Source organism: Carassius carassius, chromosome 29 (genome assembly GCF_963082965.1).
Source record: "Carassius carassius chromosome 29, fCarCar2.1, whole genome shotgun sequence".
NCBI lineage: Eukaryota > Metazoa > Chordata > Actinopteri > Cypriniformes > Cyprinidae > Carassius > Carassius carassius.
Genome location: NC_081783.1, coordinates 21422254 through 21439037, shown reverse-complemented (window position 1 = coordinate 21439037; position 16784 = coordinate 21422254). Strand labels below are relative to the sequence as shown.

General features: G+C 42.1%; 1 protein-coding gene across 1 annotated transcript in view; it reads right to left on the bottom strand.

Annotated features, from left to right (window-relative positions):
* Window positions 1-16392, bottom strand: part of LOC132109877 (dedicator of cytokinesis protein 2-like) — a 125754-nt gene extending 109362 nt beyond the window's left edge. Inside the window, exons 1-9 of the mRNA XM_059516274.1 lie at window positions 16240-16392; window positions 14387-14470; window positions 12208-12248; window positions 12060-12115; window positions 11882-11978; window positions 10492-10640; window positions 5419-5554; window positions 3229-3386; window positions 3063-3144 (exon numbers count right to left, since the gene is read on the bottom strand). Of these exons, the coding sequence (XP_059372257.1) occupies window positions 3063-3144; window positions 3229-3386; window positions 5419-5554; window positions 10492-10640; window positions 11882-11978; window positions 12060-12115; window positions 12208-12248; window positions 14387-14470; window positions 16240-16282 (846 nt within the window). The 5' untranslated portion in view covers window positions 16283-16392. The remainder of the gene's footprint in view (window positions 1-3062; window positions 3145-3228; window positions 3387-5418; window positions 5555-10491; window positions 10641-11881; window positions 11979-12059; window positions 12116-12207; window positions 12249-14386; window positions 14471-16239) is intronic.
* Window positions 16393-16784: the final 392 nt, after the last annotated feature.

The following is a 16784-nucleotide window of genomic DNA, read 5'->3' as shown; positions in this document are numbered from 1 at the left end:
ATAGGAAATACTGCGGAAACAAAGAAACCTGCATCTTGGATGTCCTTGAGGTTAGCTTAAACATTTTTATTTGAAAGGGAACTATCCCTTTAACAAAACATGCAAACAAATGGCTGCTTTTATCCTGTTCAATTTGTGATCGTGCTAGTTCCAGTGACTTATTTCTTATTAGTTTTCTGATAACTTCTCTTTGTTGGTGAAATGATGGGGTTGAGTGACGATGTTCCTGAGAGGCATGTAAAGGGTGGGTTTTAGTGAAGCGCAGTGGAGCTTCTGGCCTGACGGTGGAAACGCAGCGCTATTCTGACCTCGGTGCTACAGGTCCGAGGCTATTAGCCCCGCCCGGCCCATTTAAAGCACTGGCTCACACTGGCCCAACAGTGGAAAAGCGGCTATTGACATCTTTCCTGGCCTTTAGATGTTGTATGGATCACATCTTTCAAACTGGCATACAATAATGTACCCAAATGGCTGACATCCACAACAACCTATTCTTCATCACTGCTGTAGTTTTATTACATATAGTTTTATTATTATAACTTGATTTTCTGATGCACTCATATCACTGTCATCAATACTTTCTGAAATATGTACAGATTTGTCTCTCCATCTTCCAAAAATTAACCTTAAACATATGCATAAATGCTTGTCAATAGTGCCAGCTACACAAAATATGCACAAAATATGCATCACATGATAGGACTTTGTCAGTCATGCATGACGCTCAGATTTGTTGTTCTCTGAGTTGTAGTTTTTATAAAAGTGCACTGGTTGCTATGCAGGCTGCTGCTAATATTATTTCTATCATTGCATCTGAATTTGCTAAGCCATTCTGCTGCTATTAAATGTGCTACAAACTGTGATCTGAATAGCTATGCATACTGCAGCTACAGCTGTATGAAAGTACTAAGAATAACTACAAGCGTCTTTATTAAACAAACAACAATTAAATAAATGCCAATTTCACTTTGAAGAGTTCACAAAATTTCTGTACACCCTGTTAAGTAAACAAAGTATAAAAGCCTAGTTCAATTTTAAAGAGTTTTATTTTTTTTTTTACTTCTATTAACAATTTGCTAATAATGAAATCTGAATTCTATGATACTGCTCCTACACGCCTTGAAAGTACTATAATTGCTGTAAGCCCAACTGAATACACATATACTGTAGTAAATTCCAGTTTAATCTGTATGTTTTCTAGTTTAACAATGTAAATATGACGAACGCAATAATGCACTGGAAGACCATTTACTTATCTAGCTGTTGAGTTTCAGAGAAACTTTGAAAGCGCGCTGCAAGAATCTCAAGTGATATATAAATGCAAGGCAGTAAGCTGATTTGCTGCATATGCAGTATGAACCAATCTGCTTGTGCCAAGTCGTTTAACTTTCTGAATATCATCAGTTACATTAACAACCCATCAGCCCGTGGCATCTAGAGAACTATATTTTTATGATGCACAGCACGTCAAACTTTTGATTAATTGATGATAGTTAATTACAAGAAAAATTATGAGACAAAGTAAAATGAGAGCTAATTTGTACTTTTTATGATAAAGTTAAATTTATGGAAGTTATAATCCTAAGTAAAAATCTAAATTATGACAAAAAAGTCAATTATGAGTTAAGTCATTATTATATCATTTGACTTTTTATCCCATAATCACAGTGTGACGAGTGGGGCGGGGGCGAGGGACATGGGAGCGAGGCCGGGGGAGTGATTGGAGATGAACTACACCTGTTCGTCCCACCGGTCTCGAGGCCCATGGAGGAGATGGAAGGATATAAAACTGGAGCGACGACAGTGAAGGACGAGAGAGGACCAGGCCTGGGCTTTTAGTTGTGTTTTGGTTTTATTTTATGCGCACCAGTCGTCCGTGAGGGGCTGGTGCGCTGTTTTGTGTTTATTTTGTTATTAAAATGTTTTTGATTGTCCGCCGGTTCCCGCCTCCTTCTTCCGGATGAATATGAAGGTTTTATCGTTACAGTGGTGCCGAAACCCGGGAGAAGGAGGGACGCGCTGCTGAAGATCCCTCGCCGCTGTGGTGAATCCGCGGTGCCATCGAGCTGGCGAGGAGTGTGCCGCCATGGACGCTCGAGGCGGTGGACTGGAGCGAGTTGCCGGGGACGGGCGAGCTCGCTACCGGCCGCCCACGATGTGGAGAGACGGCTGCCGTCCGTGAGGGAGCGGAGGAGTCGGCGCCGTTCGCCAGGTGGCCGGAGCCTGCTGCCTCCGCCGGAACGGGGAGGAGCAGGGAACGGGGGACTCCTGCCGGCTGCCCAAAACCGGAGGAGCCGTCGCCGTCCACCGGGCGGCGGAGGAGTGTCGTGCCGTCCGCCGAGGGCCGTCCAGTGCCACCGCCAGGCACCGCGGAGGAGATCACCCAGCTGGTGGAGGGCCGAGCAGCGGTGCGTCTGGGAACCGGAATTTTTTTTTTTTTTTTTTCCTCTCTCCCCTCTCTCGTCTCTGTCGCTCCTCCTTCCATCTCCTTTTCTCTCGCCTCGCCTGTCCTACCCCCAGGTTCCCGCAGGTCCCCGGGAGCGGCCCCCCGGAGGGAGGGGGGGGGGGGAGTAGAGCGCAGTCTCGGGAGTACCCCCCGGCCTGCGAGGGGCGATGGGGGTATGTGACGAGTGGGGCGGGGCCGAGGGACATGGGAGCGAGGCCGGGGGAGTGATTGGAGATGAACTACACCTGTTCGTCCCACCGGTCTCGAGGCCCATGGAGGAGATGGAAGGATATAAAACTGGAGCGACGACAGTGAAGGACGAGAGAGGACCAGGCCTGGGCTTTTAGTTGTGTTTTGGTTTTATTTTATGCGCACCAGTCGTCCGTGAGGGGCTGGTGCGCTGTTTTGGGTTTATTTTCCTTTATTAAAATGTTGTTTGATTGTCCGCCGGTTCCCGCCTCCTTCTTCCGGATGAATATGAAGGTTGATATCATTACACACAGCTTTTCAGTCTCACAAATATGATTCACCAATTCTTTTTTCTTATGTAGCAGAAACAGACTTCCGAAGCTGTTAACCAAGACAGAGTCCTGGGTGAAATCTGTAAGTGACTTACTGTAAAGACCACTTTCAGACTGTTGAGCATCTCAATGTCCTTCGGCAAACCTTTATCTCCCCATCGGACCAAATAATTCTCACTGCAGAAAGACAGAGACAGAGTTTGTGTAATAATGACAATCTCCTCTAGACTGATCATTACAGAGCGTGTCAGTGAGACGCACCTGATGTTGGTCTGCTTGAGGGGGTCATACAGAGACATGAAGAGCTCCGAATCCTCGCCGATACGACAAACAAAATTACGCACAAAGACATACAAGCTGTGTGTGGGAGAAGACTGGATCCGTGCGGACACGCCAGAATGATCCAGCTGGACGTTGGACTACACAGAGCAGAAGAGACAGGAGCTGACGTTAAACAGAGTTTAAACTGACCAAAATAAACCTGACTGGTGTCCTGTGAAAACCTCACAACCACCAAACTAGAGTCTGATTTAGCACTTGCTGGGTTGCTAATGTGTTGCTAAGGCATTACTAAGTGGTTTCTATGGTGCCTTGGTGGTTGCTTTGATATATTATGCAGTTGCTAGGGAGTCTGGGTGATTGCTGGGGTTTTCTGGTTGGTTGCTAGGGTGTTGCCAAGTCGTTTCTAGGATGTCTAGGTGGTTGCTGAGGAATGTAGGTGATTGTTAAGGTGTTCTGGATGGTTGTCAAGGTGTTGCCATGTTATTTTTATGATGTCTTTTTTGTTGCTTGGGAGTGTAGGTAATTGTTAAGGTGTTCTGAGTGGTTTCCAAGGTGTTACCAAGTGATTTCTAAAGTACCTAGGTGGATGCTGTGGTATATTATGCAGTTACTAGGGAGTCTGGGTGATGGCTAGCATGTTCTGGATGGTTGCCAGGGTGTCGCTAGGAAATTAATATGTGGTAGCTTACACTGTAAAAAATCCAACTCACAAAAAGTTAGACTAACGATTATATTTTAGTTAACTGGAAAATTAAATGCAAAAATGTTGGCATAACTAGTGAAAAGACGTTGGTTCAACAATCGTTGGACCAACCTAGAATTGATTGTAAATTCAATTTGTAAATTCAAGTTAACAAGCATACAAGTTGGGTTGGAGGTTGGAGCATGCGCACTGTAACGACCATGAAATTGGCGCATGTGCAATGAAGCACGCCAACACCGAACAGACAAAGGAGTCTCATCCTAACTGTGGTGGATACGGTGAATAAGCTAAAGCCCCAAAAAGTCAGCGTACTCCTTCAACTTGCACTTATATTGCTCGTTTTGTAACATGTTTTGTGTTAACAATTTAAAATGTTAAACATAGAACATTTAAAGTATTTATAGGACCGATTGAATGAGATAGCACTTTGAATGTTTTTTTTTTTTCTGCCTACTCAATTAATTACCTTTTTTAAGAATGAGTATAGCTAAAGTTACCAATGTGTTGCTGCTGTTTTGAAATAAAACCTGGACCAAAATATCAAGCATGTAGTAGTTTTTTTTAACCTTGTGATGTTGTTTAAAAACACATTTTTAGTCAACTGAACGTACTTTAAGTCAAGTGAAAATAACATTAAAAGTTGAAATTACATAACAAAAGTTCTTTTAACTATAAAAACTCAATCAGCTGAACAAAAGATCTTAAGTTGGGGGACATGTGACCTTACTCAGTGAATTGAGTTAAGTGAACTAATTTGTTTAAAAGTTGAGTAAACTCAAAAAAGCTGTGCAGCAAATTACCTTGTAATTTTAAGTTAAGTCAACTTTTCTTTTTTTACAGTGTAGGTGTCACAGTAGTCCCTAGGATGGTCTCTGGGCAGTTGCAGATGTGTTGCTGTGTGTTTGCCAGGGTGTTTTGGGAGGTCGCTAGGGTATCTAGGTACTTTGTGAAGGTGTTGCTAAGTGGTTGCTAGGCATGTTGTGGAGTTGGTAGGGTGTCTGGGTGGTTAAAAGTTAAGCATCTAGGTTGTTTGTGTCGTTGCTATGACATTAATATGCAGCTTCTATGATTTCTTGGTAGTTTCGAAGGTGTTGCTAAGTAGTTGCTAGGGAATTATTATGCAATTGCTAGGGTGATTGGGTGGTTGCTATGCATTATTACGCCATTTTGATGGGGGTTCTGGCTGATGAATTATTTAAATGAAGTTAAGTTTAGTCTGATCCACCTCAGGTAAGGTCATTAAGTTACTGCAGTGGGGTTACAGGAGGATATTCAGTGTGAATTCACAGCAGAACCAGACTGAAGGGAGGTAAAGCCGTGAGAGATCAGTGATTTAATTTGTTCAGACATCCTGAACATCTAAAAGCGTCTCATTAAAACTGCAAACTCTCTCTCTGATTCCTGAACATGCGAGAAGCTCCTTGTGGTTTTTTCAGCAAACCTTTAAATGAAAGTGAAATGAAAACCTGTTCTTCTTTAATGCGCTCTGAGATCTTGGCTGTAGCGTCCTCGTGTGCTCGGAAGAGGCTGATAACACTCGCTCGCTCGGGGTCCAAGATATTCCCATCGGTATCCCGCACCACCACATCCAGCTCCAAGATCCTGGAGGCAGAATAACAGTTAATTTAACTGCAGTTTGAGTGTTTGTACTCGCACACACATATGATTCACATGAGAATTTAGTGCACACACACAAATCCTTGAAACAATCTGACAGATGTGCTCTTGCCCGGAGCTCTGCTGGAGAAGTGTGAGTCCCATGATGCACCTCAGGCATTACTTCCTGCATTTCATGAAGACTCATTCTTGCACATCATAGAAATCATCATCCCAGCAAAAGCCCACGGCTAACACGAATTCACACGTTTTTGCTGCTTTTATTTTAGCATAGTTTTTTTGTTTAATATTGAATTTTATTGTTAATTGTTTCATTTAATGCTTTATTTTAAATGTAGTTTTTCATCTATATTTCACTTAGTTTTATGTTCTTCGTCTGTATATTATTTCAGTTTTATTTCAATTAATGAAATATTTTAGCATTTAGTTAACAGTCATAACCCTGGCATATTACATTCAAAATATTCAAATGTTTGTATTTGTACCAAATACTTGTATAATGTCACTATGATTGATTAATTAATTATTAATTTGATATCACAGCAAAAATGAATGCTAAAATAACTAAAGTTCTCAAGCTTAATACAATTAAACAGTCAGTAATAAAATAAGAAAAAAAAATAAACTGATTACAAGAAATAGCTCAAGAAAATACAAGTACTCTACAATAACAAAAAACTTTATCTAAAGTGCTTTAAGTTTGGCAGATCTATCTTTAAAAAAATAAAAAGTCAATATACTGACAAATTTTCTTTCCCATCTGTTTGCACTGTGGACACAAATATTGGATATATAACATTATCTTGAGAAAACAATGATTAACTTGTAATCATGTAAAAACAGAGCAAATAATGTGAATCCATGACAAGTGGTTTGGGAGTTTTTTTCCCTCACATTAATTCATTAACATTCAGGTGGCAGAAAGGCATTTTTATCCCCTTCAGGTTTCTTAATTAATTCCTTAATGATAAGGTACAAATGCCAATTAACTAATCCATTAACAACAGCCTAGAGCGAATTACTGAAGCTCTGAAGCTTCAGTAAGATCATCACGATCGGTGTTACAGAAAACACAGGAGAAGGAACAAATCGCAGGTAAGTCATTTATTAAAGGGTAATCCAAAAGGGGTAAACAGTCCAGGCAGGGTCAAAACCAGAATATCCAAATCCAAACATAAACAAGACACAAAGACAAGGCAAGGCAAGGCAAGGCAAGATGACGGACATGAATAAACTTTCAACATTAAACAAGGACTCCGTAACACAGACTCAGATAGACCGGGTATAAATACACAGAAGGATAATGAGGGAACAGGAGACAGGTGGGGAACAATCAATTACTAACAAGGAGGAAGGTGACCAAATAAGGGAACAGGAAGTGATAAGGTGACAGACACCGTGAGAAAGGGGGACATCTAGTGGAAACCCAGGGACAGAACCCAGACACTGTGACAGTACCCCCCCTCTACGGAGCGGCTCCCAGACGCTCCACGACAGACACAAAACAGAGACCAGGAGGGAGGCGGACAGGTGGAGGCTCAGGGGGAGGGACGGAGGATCAGAAAAGAAAAACATGGGGAACAGACACCAGAAGTGTGAACACCAAACCGGGAGACCAGGAGGGAGGAGAACCGGAGGAGGTTCAGGGGGAGGGACGGAGGGCCAGACTGACAGAGAGGAACAGGGACAGGAGTGAACACAAAAACAAAAAACAACATGAAGCCCCTCCAGGGCGGGGCAGAAGACCACCACGTCCGTGTGGTGGAGACTGGAGTCCCCCAGGGCGGAGCAGAGGACCACCACAACCGTGTGGTCAGGGCGGAAGCCTCCCAGGGCGGAGCAGAAGACCACCACAACCGTGTTGTCAGGACGGAAGCCCCCCAAGGCGGAGCAGAAGACCACCACAACCGTGTGGTCAGGACGGAAGCCCCCCAGGGCGGAGCAGAAGGCCACCACGTCCTTGTGGACGAAGCCAGAGTCCTCCAGGGCGGAGCGGAAGACCCCCACAGCCGTGTTGTCAAAGCGGAAGGCCCCCAGGGCGGAGCAGAAGACCACCACAGCCATGTGGTCAGGACCAGAGCCCCCCAAGGCGGAGCAGACCTCCGTGCGGCTGGACCAACGGGACGACGAAACTCTGGTAACTCCCTGGTGTCCTTACTGGACTCCAGAAGATTGGTGCTGGCCTGACACTGCTCATGAAGATCATTGGTGACTTGCATTTGCTCATGAAGATCAATGGTGACTTGCCTTTGTTCATGAAGATCAGAGGTGACTTGCCTTTGTTCATGAAGATCAGAGGTGACTTGCCTTTGTTCATGAAGATCAGAGGTGACTTGACTCAGTCCCTGAAGTTCACCGGTGACTTGACTCAGTCCCTGAAGTTCACCGGTGACTTGACTCAGTCCCTGAAGATCACCGGTGACTTGACTCAGTCCCTGAAGATCACCGGTGACTTGACTCAGTCCCTGAAGATCACCGGTGACTTGACTCAGTCCCTGAAGATCACCGGTGACTTGACTCAGTCCCTGAAGATCACCGGTGACTTGACTCAGTCCCTGAAGATCACCGGTGACTTGACTCAGTCCCTGAAGATCACCGGTGACTTGACTCAGTCCCTGAAGATCACCGGTGACTTGACTCAGTCCCTGAAGATCACCGGTGACTTGACTCAGTCCCTGAAGATCAGCGGTGACTTGACTCAGTCCCTGAAGATCAGCGGTGACTTGACTCAGTCCCTGAAGATCAGCGGTGACTTGACTCAGTCCCTGAAGATCAGCGGTGACTTGACTCAGTCCCTGAAGATCAGCGGTGACTTGACTCAGTCCCTGAAGATCAGCGGTGACTTGACTCAGTCCCTGAAGATCAGCGGTGACTTGACTCAGTCCCTGAAGATCAGCGGTGACTTGACTCAGTCCCTGAAGATCAGCGGTGACTAGCCCTGACTCTGGAGGATCAGCGGTGACTAGCCCTGACTCTGGAGGATCAGCGGTGACTAGCCCTGACTCTGGAGGATCAGCGGTGACTAGCCCTGACTCTGGAGGATCAGCGGTGACTGGCACCTGACTCGACTCTGGAGGATCAGCGGTGACTGGCACCTGACTCGACTCTGGAGGATCAGCGGTGACTGGCACCTGACTCGACTCTGGAGGATCAGCGGTGACTGGCACCTGACTCGACTCTGGAGGATCAGCGGTGACTGGCACCTGACTCGACTCTGGAGGATCAGCGGTGACTGGCACCTGACTCGACTCCGGAGGGTCCACTGGCACCTGACTCGACTCCGGAGGGTCCACTGGCACCTGACTCGACTCCGGAGGGTCCACTGGCACCTGACTCGACTCCGGAGGGTCCACTGGCACCTGACTCGACTCCGGAGGGTCCACTGGCACCTGACTCGACTCCGGAGGGTCCACTGGCACCTGACTCGACTCTGGAGGGTCCACTGGCACCTGACTCGACTCTGGAGGGTCCACTGGCACCTGACTCGACTCTGGAGGGTCAGCTGAGACTCTCATCCTGTGCAGCGGCGCTGGGCAAGCAGCCATCTTGGGCCATGACTCTGGACAGGCGGCCATCTTGTACTGTGGTGCTGGGCTGGTGGCCATCTTGTACTGTGGTGCTGGGCTGGCGGCCATCTTGTACTGTGGTGCTGGGCTGGCGGCCATCTTGTACTGTGGTGCTGGGCTGGCGGCCATCTGGGGTTGTGGTGCTGGACTGGCGGCCATCTTGTACTGTGGCGCTGGACCGGTGGCCAATTTGGGCATTGGCGCTGGGTTAGCAGCCATCTTGTGCTGTGGCGCTAGGCTGACGGCCATCTTGGGCTGTGGCGCTGGAACGGTGGCCAATTTGGGCATTGGCGCTGGGTTAGCGTCCATCTTGTGCTGTGGCGCTTGGCTGGTAGCCATCCTGGGTAGTGGTGCTGGACTGGCGGCCATCTTGGGTTGTGGCGCTTGGCTGGTTGCCATCCTGGGCAGTGGTGCTGGGCTGACGACCACCCCGCCGGAAGAGACAGAAGTGGCTGGGGCATCCCACCGAAGCCGATGCTGCAGGTAGCGCACGAATTCCCAGAATTCCAGTGTCCCTAACTGCGCCATCTCCTCCTGAGACACTGGATCATCCAGCCCGCCATTAAAATAGTCTTTAAGGGCTGCGTCATTGTATCCCATGCCCTCGGCCAGGGACCAGAACACCTGTGCCAGGGCACCCACCTCATTGCCCTCTTGGCGGAGGGCGATCAACCGAAGGGACTTGGTTCGCCGCTCCGCCATCTTGGCTGGGGAACGGAAAAACGACATGCCGCTGGTTCCCTGTGGGACGGAGTCCTTCTGTCACGATCGGTGTTACAGAAAACACAGGAGAAGGAACCAATCGCAGGTAAGTCATTTATTAAAGGGTAATCCAAAAGGGGTAAACAGTCCAGGCAGGGTCAAAACCAGAATATCCAAATCCAAACATAAACAAGACACAAAGACAAGGCAAGGCAAGGCAAGGCGACGGACATGAATAAACTTTCAACATTAAACAAGGACTCCGTAACACAGACTCAGACAGACCGGGTATAAATACACAGAAGGATAATGAGGGAACAGGAGACAGGTGGGGAACAATCAATTACTAACAAGGAGGAAGGTGACCAAATAAGGGAACAGGAAGTGATAAGGTGACAGACACCGTGAGAAAGGGGGACATCTAGTGGAAACCCAGGGACACAACCCAGACACTGTGACAATCACTCTATGCTTTATCAGCTGTGTTTTTGTACAACGGTACAATGATGATATCAGATGAAAATACCATAGTACTGTATGATTACATTCATATATTATGATATAGGATATGAATGTATGCATGGGTTTATATTAGCATGGTCAATAATGCACACAGACAGGAACACAAGTGGAAAAGACACATGAAATACGCACTTATTTCCATAGTCGATCTTTGAGGTGACTTTCTGTTTGAGCTCCTTAAACTCGTCACTTGGCAGCGTCCCGGACAGGAGCTGTGAACGCCACTCCATCAGATCCCACATGAGCCGCTGCACCTGACTGAAACGCTCCTTCTTACTGGACTGATGGAAACAAAGACAATCACTGATTGGTCAGAAGTTCAGGTAAGACTTATAATTTTGCATGTTTGACTTAAACAACACATTCGGTATAATGTGCTATCATCACATGACTTCATACCATAGTTAGTATAATTCTACATGACGTCCAAGTATCATGTTTGAAATAAATACATTATATTTTAATAATATCATTAAATTATTTACATTTAATTTAATTTGTAATTTAATTTTGTTTAAAAACAATTTTATATCTGTCAGTAATCAAATGAAAAGGCATTTACAGCCTTTCATAATGCAGTTTTCATCTGAATGTATTACGTTTTTTTTAGAAACTACTTAGCAACTACGTAGGTCAGCTAAAAAGGACATTAATTTATTTTAATAAATTATATATAAATATTTGGTGACAGATATTACAGAACATAAAGTAATACTGAACTGTAAAAAAAAAAAATGAAAATTTGGTCATCATTTACTCACCCTCAGGTCGTTCCAAACCTGTATGAGTTGCTTTCTTATGCTGAACATAAAAGAAGATATTTTGAAAATTTCTGGTAATCCAACAGTTGGTGGTTGTCATTGACTTCCATAGTATTTTTTTCCTACTATAGAAGTCAATGGAAACCAGCAACTGTTTGGAGAAAGCAACTCATGCAGGTTTGGAACGACATGAGGGTGAGTAAATGATGACAGACTTTTCATTTTTGGGTGAACTATCCATTTAAATAAATAAAAAAATGTTACTGGGGCATGCATTGTGACTAGGATATGAATTAAAATGTTATATAAATGTATGCGCAGCATAAATATATGCTAATTGTTGAGTTATTAATATTGGTATTGTTACACTTAATTTATATTTTTAGAACTGCAGCAAGTTTTCTAAAAATAGACCAGGAAGTAAACTTTGTTACTTCTAATTTCATTTTGACTTTAAAAGTCATGACTGTTGTCACTTCATATCACACTGAGAACGGAAGGTCACTTTGTGGGACATACTGTAGTGTGTCACATACTGTAATGTGCTTCAAATCTGCTTTACACTGCACATTCTGTCAGGTCACGCAATACAGAAAACTCCCATACTGAACACAGTGTGCATATTACAAATATAATATCACTACACTCGGAAAGGAACGATTCTATAGATGTTAATGTTTTTTCACAGAACCACTGATACCAATAAAGAACATTTATTTTTAAGTGTAGTACAGTATCCCACCCAGATCTAAGCGTCTCACCAAATAGAGCTGTTTCCAGATGCTGCCCCATTCTCTCAGTGTGATGGTCACCTCCTTCACCAGCGGCATCTCCACAGATGTTATGATCTCCTCATCTCTACACGAGCAGACAGACAGAGGGTCAGAGGATGGACGGACGGATGGACGGACTGACAGATGGACAGAAGGACATACTCACCCTCTCTTTTCGATGGTGACTTCCTTTAACACTATAAAGCTTGCAGGAAATGCCCCCTTAAAAATGGAATAAAGTAAATCAGCAAACACGAGGAACTCCAGGTCAGATATTCAGGAATAAAATATTATGTAAACACCTGTTTACTTACTTTTCTCTCTTTGTTCTTGGTCACATAACCTTTATACCATCCTGAAACAATAACAGACTTGTTAAGACTATGAGAATATTTCTGTTGCTCAAACAGTATGTAAAATATTTATTTATTTATTTATTTTTTTTGTCTTGTTTTACAGTACAAGTATTTAAAAAAAAAAATAAATAAATTCATTTACAAATTACTTTAAGATAGCAAGTCTTTTTTTCTGAAGAAAATAATAAAAATTCTTAAAACAAGAAGAAATAACTGTCAATGGGGTCAGAAACAATCTTGTTTTCCCTTTGAATTAAGACACCACTCGCTGATACTTTTTTTTGTTTCAAGCATAAATTCATTCTCTGAAGACTTCATGGTTGCCAAACAGTTACCTAAAAATAACCATTAGGGAGCGTTCTTTTTAAGCTCTTTTTAGGCTATTTGAAAATAACCTCCCTTCAACATTCTTGGAACGTTATTTTATGGTTGCAAAAGTCAAACCTAAAAGGAATGTTTCTAAGAGCCAGTTCTTCAGAGGAAATCTGATCGGATTTCTGCTATTGGATTTGATCAAATCTTGAAAATGTAGTGCTAAAAAGACAAACAGGATTCAACCAATCTTAATGCGATTCGAATGCAAATTGTCTTGCGTGAATGCAATGCAAAACTTTTCTGAGAGGAAGCAAAAGCATTACATATTTTTTCCCATTACCTTGTCCCTTAAGGGGCCCCATACAACACTACTAATCCATATCTGAAAATCTTTGTATCTGGATCTTTGTGATCCTATCATCAATACAGCAATACATACTACTTACACTTTTATAATAATATAAAAGATTATTAGAAGTTTTATAAAGCGAACACTGTTACGTTCTTATTTCGCTCTGGAACCTTTGAGAATGCAGTTTTCTCTGAATATCCAAAACTCTGAATATCCAAAAGACTGCAAATGCCATTGATTTTATATAACAGTTCAACAAAAAAGACAATATTAAGTGTACATTTAACATTTTAAATGTAGCCTACATTTTAAACACAATATTGTCAATATTGTTTTTTTATATTTTACAATGAAATAACAGTTCCAACATAATCCGCAACAGCGTCTCCAAGCTACAGCGGCGTTTCGTCAGTGAACAAATTTGCAGCTTTGAATGATTCGAAGAGCCAGTAATGATTAATAACCCAATCATAACTAAAACCATTTGCTTCGTTACTGAAAGAATGAATGAATGAATGCTTCGTCTTGCTCATTAGACAGTAACTTGCTGCCACCTACTGTCGATTTTAGTTTTGAATCTACAAGTATCACTTCGTTTTGCCATAATTTATTACTTTATTTATTATATTTATAATACACTTAATGGAATATCAAGAATATGATATTAAACATGACATAAAATGAATAAGGCTAGAAAAACTTTGCCTCTATAACAGTAAAAATGCACCTGTAAAGGGGGCAAGTATTCTCCCTTAATGGAAAAGGTGTGACTGTGGTCGAAGTGAGGGTATTCAGAAGAATGTTAGGCCCAATGGGGTACGCCATTGTAAAAGGTTTGAGAACCACAGGCTTACTGCAGTGATTGCCTGTAATAGCATATATTTTAAATACAATATAAAATGTTCTTATATTAAGCCAAGTTAAGCACATTTTCTATGGGGAAGAAAATGCTTGTCATGCAATTCAGCTCATGCGGGCTTATCTGCTTGCATGTACACAGAATATATTTTTTTATAAATTCTATAGCATATTTAGTAATTTTTTTTAATCATCATCTTCATTAAGTCACATTTTCTTTATGGGAGGAAAGTGCTTCTGTTCTTCTGGGCTTACCTCCTTTCATGTACAATTTATTAATAAACTGTTTACCGAATTCAGCCTTTTTATACCACTGTCTTATTCCATTAATTAAGCATTTTTTTTGGGGGGGGGGGGGGTTAAAATATTAAGATATTTGCACTAGACAACAAGACCAGAATACTGAGTAAGAAAATATTTTTGTTGTTGTTTTTTTGTTTTGTTTTTTTGTGTGGAACATGCATGGCGCAAGCAACACAAGGTCACAGGTTTGATTCCCAGAGGCCGCACTGAACTGATCGAGTGTATACTTTGAATGCATTGCTGTATAAAAAAAGCATTTACCTCATGCATAATTGCAAAAGTAAGTGCAAATATCCCAGAATCTCTCACCTTCACATGACTCCAGTATGTGCACAGTGTCCCCGATAACCAGGGACAACTGCTTCTCCGCTTTGGCGACGAAATTCCACTTAACTTCATAGAAAAGAGAGAAAATATCAGTCTCATTTAAAATTGCACAAAAAGATTTCCCCAAGTCACAGTTTGTATTTAATTTTTAAGTGATGTTTAGCAAAAGAGCAGAATGATATCATTTCATGCTTTCAAGAAGACATCAAACGATCTTTATCCTCAGCTACCTGAAAAGAGTCCAGTGATTCATGTCTAGAGCACAAACGCTGCAGGACGGCGAACATGCTGGACTTTAATACTTTAGCCAACATCAATGACTCTGAATGTTAAACTGCATATGCAGAGGTGGAGAACATCATATTATATACACGTGTACACACACACACACACTAGCGCACACACACAATTCATTTCTGCAAGTACGAGTTTGTTGGCCTACTTCCTCTCAGAGCAGCTTCCTGTGCAACACCGCACACAGAGATACACACCGCCATCAGCATGTTTACAATTGAAATAATTCAAAAGCAATATGCACGCATTTACATGATCCGACAGCTTTTATTTCAAGTTCACAATAAGTTTTAGCAAGTGCATAATATTTCTTTCAGCAAACATGCTGTGAGCTACAAACTTGCTGACTACGCTGCCTACAATCAGAAGTCAAACCACTTTTGCATTCATTTCAGAAACTGAATATACAAAAATAACCCCAATTTTGTGAATACTATATTGCCAAATAACTCTAAATAAGGTTACTCTAATCAGTTTCACCATTTCAGGGTCAGACTGCTCTTCCTGGACACTTTGCATATGAGCATATGTTGCTTTGTAACTGAAATAAAACACGTTTTTTACTTGTTTGTCAAGTAATAGATATGTTAATTACGGTTTTAATTTATTTTCATTTTTATTTCAGTTTTAGTTTTCTTGTTGTTATTGTTTTGTTTTGTACACAAACTAAAAGAAAATGAGAAATGTTGCTAAATGAAATAAAATAAGCTTAAGATTTCAATGTTTTATTTCAGTTAATGTTTATTTTATGTTTCAGTTAAATATAATAAGCCTGACATAAATTAGTCAAAGTTGTCCTAACAGTAAGATTTCAGAGCTATAAAATGATTGTGAATAGCAGATGTGATAATTTGATGAGAAATATTGAGTTCATAATGTGATTTCTGGCTGTGGCTTGCAAACTTTGGTATCCTGAGCAAATAATATGAGCTCATTTAGAGCTCTAGAGGAGATTCATGGTCTCTTTTCTTGAGAGAAACATCTAACTTCTCACTACTGTCTAAAAAAAACATACTAGATGATAAAGATAAATTCACCGCTGCTCTTGTGTTATTAAATGATGCCAGACCTTAAAGCACTTTCATTCAGCAAACAGGCCAAATAAGCAAATCCTCTGCACTGTAAAAAGTGAAAATGTGCAGATGAAGCTATTTCAGTTTGATTAAATTGCATTAAATGGCATTTCAAGCTATAAGTAAGATGCTATCATAGGGTTCAGGTCTCAGTTTGTTGTTGCACTATATCAGTATCGCATTAACTGCAACGTCATAGTGTCAGAAAACTCAAATCTGCAGATTTTCAAAGCAAAACAAGTGCAAAATGATAAAATGACTCAAACTGATTAGTCCAGTGACCGTTGGGCCGTTTGACTGATCTGTCTCAGCCCACATCCTGAGATATAGGAACTGAATCAAACTACTTTATACGCCCGTTGCGAAGGCCGCTAGGACTACAAACACACACACAACTTTGCAGAGAACATTCAAAATACACCGGTGGATCACTTGCACATACACAAAAAAAAAAACAGCAAAACTCACCAACTCCATATCTTTCAGAGATAGTTTTTGTCCAAGGAGCCATTGGTTGGACTATAAAACGCTCTCCCCTTTGGCTCGCTCTGTCTGTATTTTCTTTCGGAGTATCTCAGTTCCTTTCTTATGCCCTAAACTGACTGTTTTTTTGGGTGAGGGTGAGAGAAATAACCAGAGAAATAAGCGCTCCTCCTCCTGTCTGACTGTCTGCTTCTTCCTCTTCCTCTTTTGGCCTCCACATTTAACAGGCTGACAGCAGAACTTCAGCAGAATGACTAAAGCGTGTTTCAATGGCAATTATTGATTAACTTCTCGAGATCATGTTTGTTTTGGGTGTTAAACTTTGCTCTGATCTTTAAGGGTTTGTGATGGTGCACGCAAATCATCATTAATGAATCTGTAATGGTGTAGGAAACATCTGGTGTGGGAACGAGACAAAGCAGAGATTCCCTGAAAATGTCTGATTTATGCATCTGAGAGACTAAATACCAACAGGTTTTAATACAAACACACAAACAAGATGTTCTATAGTCAAACCACCAAAATAATGT